The 6,253-nt window shown below is 43.7% G+C and overlaps 1 protein-coding gene across 1 annotated transcript; it reads right to left on the reverse strand.

Annotated features, from left to right (window-relative positions):
• Positions 1–2,771: 2,771 nt before the first annotated feature.
• LOC104871759 (olfactory receptor 10G3) lies at positions 2,772–3,713 on the reverse strand. The gene has a single exon (XM_019209525.1). It carries the CDS (start codon positions 3,711–3,713, stop codon positions 2,772–2,774), a length of 942 nt encoding a protein of 313 aa, XP_019065070.1.
• Positions 3,714–6,253: the final 2,540 nt, after the last annotated feature.

Raw genomic sequence — 6,253 nt, forward strand, 5'->3', positions numbered from 1 at the left:
CAAAGAGTTCCTGGAAGACATTTTGAGTCAGAGTGTGCTAGAGTCATTTGACCGCAATATTGAGGATGAAGCCGACTCCGAGGGGACAGAGTCAAGGGAACTGTGGAAAAGTAAAGCAAGAGCCCTGCCTAAACCGTGTCCAATCAGTGCCTTACCTGTGGGCTGAACACAAGTCAATAAAAGTTTGTTTAAAAAGACGTTTAGGACAAAGCTTTTGCAAATGGGGAGGGCGCAAAGGGTTGATGGAAGGGGAGAAGAATAGGAGAAAAAGAAGAATTAAGATATAGTATGTACAGAGACAAATTCCCTACTATATATGTGATCATTATGCATGGTAAACGTACTAATAAAAAAATAAAATGTTTTGAAATTGCACTTTCTCTTACTTGTTGTTGAAAGCATCTTAGCACACCCTTATTTTCTTTTCTCCATAGCCTGTGTTGTTACCCAGTATTTATTTTGTTCATTCATTATGTAGGACTCGTTTCTCTTCTCGTAGAGTACACGCTTTATGGTATCAGGAAACTGTTCTTCATAGTTACCGCTGCCCCTCCAGCACCAAGGACAGCACCAAGCACTTGGGAATTTTTTTTTTCCAGTACCAGGGGTCGAACTCGGGACCTTGTGCTCGAGAGGCAGGCGCGGCACCACTGAGGTAAATCCCCAGCTCCTCTCAGATATTTGTTGATGGAAACAAAATCAAGGTAACATTGAACGGTATTTGTACACGACTAACATTGTGAAATGGGAAGAAAGGGGCTAAAGGTGTAGGGAAGGTGGGATGGGTAGGGGAAGGGTAATAAGGGAAAAGAAAAGAATGTGAGATAATGAAAAGATGGAAATAAAGTGGTTGTAGATGGGGAGGGGAGGAGGGGGTGAAGGGAGGGCAGGGACAAGGGGAAAAAATGAGAACTAAGACCTGTCGTGTACAGGTTCAAGATCCCAGTAATGAATGTAACTGTACTGTATACCTAAAATGTACCAATAAACTCAATTAAAGCTGAAAAAAGTGGTTTTATCACCTAATGGAACAATGTTTGTAATTTTAAGGAAGTGATCTGTAACTTTATTTAAAACCTTAATCTAATGCTTAATTCAGATTTCGTAAAGGATTACTAGAAAGAAGCACCTTTGTAACATGGTTTTATCTGATTTCTTTGTAGTTTAAGACCTACATGGCATTAGTAGGGCAAGGCTAATTGCTGTTAGGTTTTTACTATGTGCCCAATCCCGATGTACCTTTTCTTTTTGCGGTGCTGAGGATCGGTCCCAGGGCTTGACGTATACTGAGTGAGCATGCTACCACAGCTACATCCACCGATCCAAACAATGTATTTTTTTTTTTTTTTTTGGTACCGGGGATCAAACTCAGGACCTTGTGCTTGGGAGACAGTCTTGGTGCTACTGTGCTATTTTTATTTTTAGATGGGTCTTGCTAAGTCACTACACTGCCCAAGTTGGGCTCAAACTTCCAATCCTCCTGCCTCAGCCTCCCAGAGTGCTGGGATTATAGTCATGTGCCACCATGCCCAGCTTTAAACTTGTTTTTATAATTTGTTATTCAACTATTCTATTTGTTAAAGAATTCGAAAGACTAAAATATTTTATAAGTGATATTATAGTTCCAGCAGGTTGGTGCTTTGTGCATTGTCTGTTTTCTGAACAAAATTCTGTGGGTCAGCTTCATCTAAAGGACAAGGTTGGTCTGGGAATTTAGCTCAGTGACTCCACCACCTGTCTCACAAGTGCAGCGTCCCGAGTTTGATCCCTGGTACCAAAAAAGAAAAGAAAAGAAAAGAAAAAAAGGACAGTGGTTAGTTTTCTGATTCTTTGATAAATTATGTGAACTTGTGATTCCCTTAGGGGTAACACTTGCATGACCGAACCTGAAAATCTGCCATGACTGAGAGACTGGCTTTGTACACAGCACAACTTAGTTCCTAACCAGTTTAAAAAGCTAGAGAATGAGAAAGAAGCAGAACAGAACAAGATGGTGGGGTCAAGGGGTGAAAAATAGAGCTGTTGCCCAGCATTTGCCCACATTTATTGGGCTCTGGCCAGTAAAAGCTCACAAATCCCACAGATATAAACCAATGTGAAATACTAAGTTGGAGCCCTGATCCATTTCCCTGACCAATTTCAATGGGAAATTTCACATTGGGCTTTGCTTTTTGGTGTGTAGCAACCATGACTGAATCATCTGAGAAAACGTTACTGTCTTCTTTCTTTTTGATCGTTGACTTTGGTTTGGGTTGTGAAAGCACCAGATTAAAAAGAGATGTGTTTCTTTAGCAGGCGAGAAAGAGTGAGCAGATTATTCCCTCTACCCAGGGTAGTCTCAGGAAGTCCCCAAAGTCAGGCCTGTTCAGGGTACTTCCTTGTCTGGCACTAGCTCCTAGGGTGTGTGTCTACCTGGAAAGGAACAGAAGAACATTCTCACATCAAGAAAGCTGTGGTACATCTTATGGGAGCTTGACAAATAGCCTAGAGACTGAAAGTTTTCAGTGTGCCAATCCTCCAGTTGTTGCACTGGACCATCTCCTGATATCTTTTAAGTGGCTTCAGTCTCATTTTGTACCCTTGCAGCCACAGAGAGGTTTCTCTGGAAGGGATAATCAGGTACCGGAAGTTGTATTTGACCTGATTTTACTTTATGGATATGACGGGATGACTTAAAAATGAAAAAGGAAGAAGAGAAAAAAACTGAACGAAACCCAAATGTTAGAAGAAACTGTAAATGTAAAGGTTTCCCCAGTGGGAGACAGACACTGTCAAATCTCACTTTTGGTCCTTGGGCCTCTTAACATCCTCTTTAGGGCCATCTTTACTTCTTGGTTCCTCAGCGTGTAGATGAGGGGGTTGAGGAAAGGAGTGATGGCTGTGGGAAAGAGAGCAGCTGCCCCATCCAGGGGGCTGTTGGCCTCAGGCCTCATATAGATGAAGGCACAGGGCACATAGTACACGGTGACCACCGTTACGTGGGCTCCACAGGTTGAGAAGGCCCGGCGTCGCCCGTCAGCTGTGCGGATTCTCAGGATTGCCCGAATGATCTGAATGTAGGAGAGGAGGATCAAGGAGAAGCAACTGGCAACGACCACCCCGATGTCCACAAAAGTCACCAGCTCATTGCCGGTGGTGTCCGCACAGGCCAGCCTCAGGACCGCAGGGATGTCGCAGAAGAAGTAATCTACGTGGTTGGGCCCGCAGTAGGGCAGACGGAAGGTCAGAACGGCCTGGAGAGCTCCGTGGAAGGAGCCGGCTACCCAAGCCCCAGCCACAAGCAAGGTACTCAGCTTAGCAGTCATGAGCACAGGGTAGCGCAGGGGCCAACATATCGCCAGGTACCTGTCATAGGCCATCAAGGTGTAGAGGAAGCACTGAGTGCTGCCCAGAAAGTGATAGAAATACAGCTGAGCCACACAGCCACCAAACGGGATGGGTGTGACGCCTAAAACGAAGTTCATCGTGAATCGAGGGACAATGACAGAGGAGATGCCCATGTCGATGACGGAGAGGACACCAAGAAAGACGTACATGGGGCGGGCATGGAGTTGCGGGTCTGCCAGGACGGTGATTAGAATGAGCAGGTTCCCCAGCTGAGTCAGGATGTAGATTAACAAGAAGAATGCAAAAAGGAACGTCTTTAGCTGAAGCGGGTAGGGAATTCCTGTCAGGATGAACTCAGTCAACAGAGTGCGGTTGGCTCTTTCCATCTGCCAGAGAGATCGTATCTAGACAATGGACAAAGCAGGAGTTAGCATAGAGGTGGGAGGGAAGCGAGCGGGAGACTAGAGAAACGGGTTGTAGACAGCAGAAGCAGAGGCTTTGGAAATGGGGATCGAACTCAGGACCTTGAGCTTGCCAGGCATGTGCCGTGCCACTGAGCTAAGTCTCCAGCTCTAGTTTGTTTCTTTCTTATGACCAATATAGGGAGAAACTAGTTTCTTTTATAGAAGTTTTGGTAAATAAAATTTTATTGCAACACCAGCACGCTCCTTAATTTACATATGGCCTATAGTACTTTGGAACTATGATGGCCGGGACGAACGGTTGCATTTGTCCTGCAAACCTAAAGTATTTACTGTCTGGACCTTTAGAAAAAAGTTTTATACCCAGAGAACTTCCCCAGTAATCTTCAGAAAATAACCACTGACTATTGTTTGGAGCAGGTCAGCATTTCCTGGAAACACAACATGTTTGGGAAAGGGCTTTTGCTGCATTAGATACGCTCCTTTTCAGAATTTTCCAGAGAACACTGGCGCATTATCATCCCAGCCAGGACACACACTTACACAGGGTGGGGTCTATCAGAAAGGAAACCAAGGAACAACTTTTCTGCCTTTCTTGCAGAGAGAATGAAGCGGAATTTTAATTAAGTGGGCAGTTGTGTGTGTGCGTGGACTGCTTGATGCTGTGCACATATTTTCTCCAAGTTCTCTACAACTCTAAGGCAGAGAATTCCTGGGAGGCTGTAAGAATATAAATATAATGAGGACTAGACCACCATGCACTGCGGTGAGTGCTTGGTGCTATGCATTTCAGTTGCTCTGTAATTATTTAACTTTAGGATATGGTAAAGGAAGGGAGAAGGAACAGAGGAAGAATGATTTTAGTGGGAAGTCAGAGATTAAAGATGACTAGAGAAAATGGGAGAGCCCAATGAGAGAGGAGCTGGAGCAGAGCAGCTAGCTCTCCGTGTGGAAGGCCGTTGTTTTTTTTTTTTTTTGTACCAGGGATCGAACTCAGGTCCTTGCGCTTGCATGGCAGGCGGCAGAACCAATGAGCTAAATCCCAGGCTAGATGGTTTTGTTTTGAGACAGGGTCTCACTAAGCAGTCCAGGCTGGCCTTGAACTCACTGAATAGCCCAAGCTGGCCTCCAGCTTGTGACGATCCTCCTGCCTCTGCCTCCCCAGTGCTGGGATTAAAGGTGTGCATCACGATGCCTGGCTACACTGTTTTTTGGCAATGATTTGTTTTGGGGTATGATCCTGAAAGCACGTCAACAACAACAACAAAAAAGACTGATTTGATTACAACAAGCAAAAATGCTTCTGTAGGTCAAAGGATATAATTAATAAACTGAACAGACAACCCACTTACAAGGAGAAAGTATTTGCAAGATATACATCTGATCAGGGGCTAATATCCCAAATAGATAAAAGTAGTAAAAGAGCAACTCAATTAAAGGCTGGGCAAAGGATTTGACTAGATATTTCTCAGAAGAAATGCTGAACATTATCACTCACCAGGGAAAGACAAATAAAATCCACAGTGAGATGTTATCTCATGCCTGTTAGGTTGGCTGTTATCAAAAATATGAAAGCAGGGCCAGGGATTTAGCTCAGTGGTTCTACCACCTGCCTTGCGAGTTCGATCCCCCATACAAAACAAGCAAACAAGCAAACAAACAAAAAAACCTCTTGGGATCAGAAAAATATGAAAGCAAGTTGCGGGCAGAGCTCAGAGGCAGAGAGCTTGCCTAGTAAGCTTGAAGTCCTGGGTTCAATCCATAGTGCTGCAAACAAACAAACAAACAGCAAACAACAATAAAAACTCAGGGGAGAGGTAAATATTAGTGAAAATAAGGAACGATTGCCGACTTGGTGGGAATGCATATTAGTATGACCATTATGAAAAGCAGTGTGGGTTTTTTTTTATAAAACACTAAAAGTGTAATTACCATTAGATCCAGCCATCACAGTTCTGGGTATCTATCCACAGGAATTTAAATCAGTGTATTAAGGATGTGTCTGTGCTTTCTTATTCATTGCAGCATTATTCACAGTAGCCAAGATATGGAATCAACCCAATAAATAAGTGGATAAAGAAAATATGGCACACATGCACAGTGGTATACTATTCAGCCACTAAAAAGGAGGGTTTGTCATTCATGAAAACATGAATGAAACTACAGACCATTATGTTAAGTGAAACAAAGAAGAAATGGCAAGATAAGTTCAATACGATCTCACTCGTTAGTGGAAGCCGAAATATTTGAATTTACAGAAGTAGATAGTATGATAATGACAACTATGGTTGGGTTGGGGTGAGGGAAGGGCGATGTTGATCAAAGGGTATCAAGATTCAGTGGAGCAGGAGGAAAGTGTTTTCAAGATCTGTTGTGTAGCCGGGCGTGGTGGCACACACCTTTAATCCCAGCACTGGGCAGGCTGAGACAGGAGGATTGCGGTGAGTTCTAGGTCAGTCTCAACTACATACTGAGACCCTGTCTCAAAAAAAAAAAAAAAAAAA

The sequence above is a fragment of the Fukomys damarensis genome, unplaced genomic scaffold (assembly GCF_012274545.1).
Source record: "Fukomys damarensis isolate Sample0158 unplaced genomic scaffold, DMR_v1.0_HiC HiC_scaffold_17, whole genome shotgun sequence".
Lineage (NCBI taxonomy): Eukaryota > Metazoa > Chordata > Mammalia > Rodentia > Bathyergidae > Fukomys > Fukomys damarensis.

What these genes read in the sequence shown, in the direction of transcription:
- LOC104871759 (XM_019209525.1), bottom strand. Translation starts at nt 3,713, where the DNA reads ATGGAAAGAGCCAACCGCACTCTGTTGACTGAGTTCATCCTGACAGGA.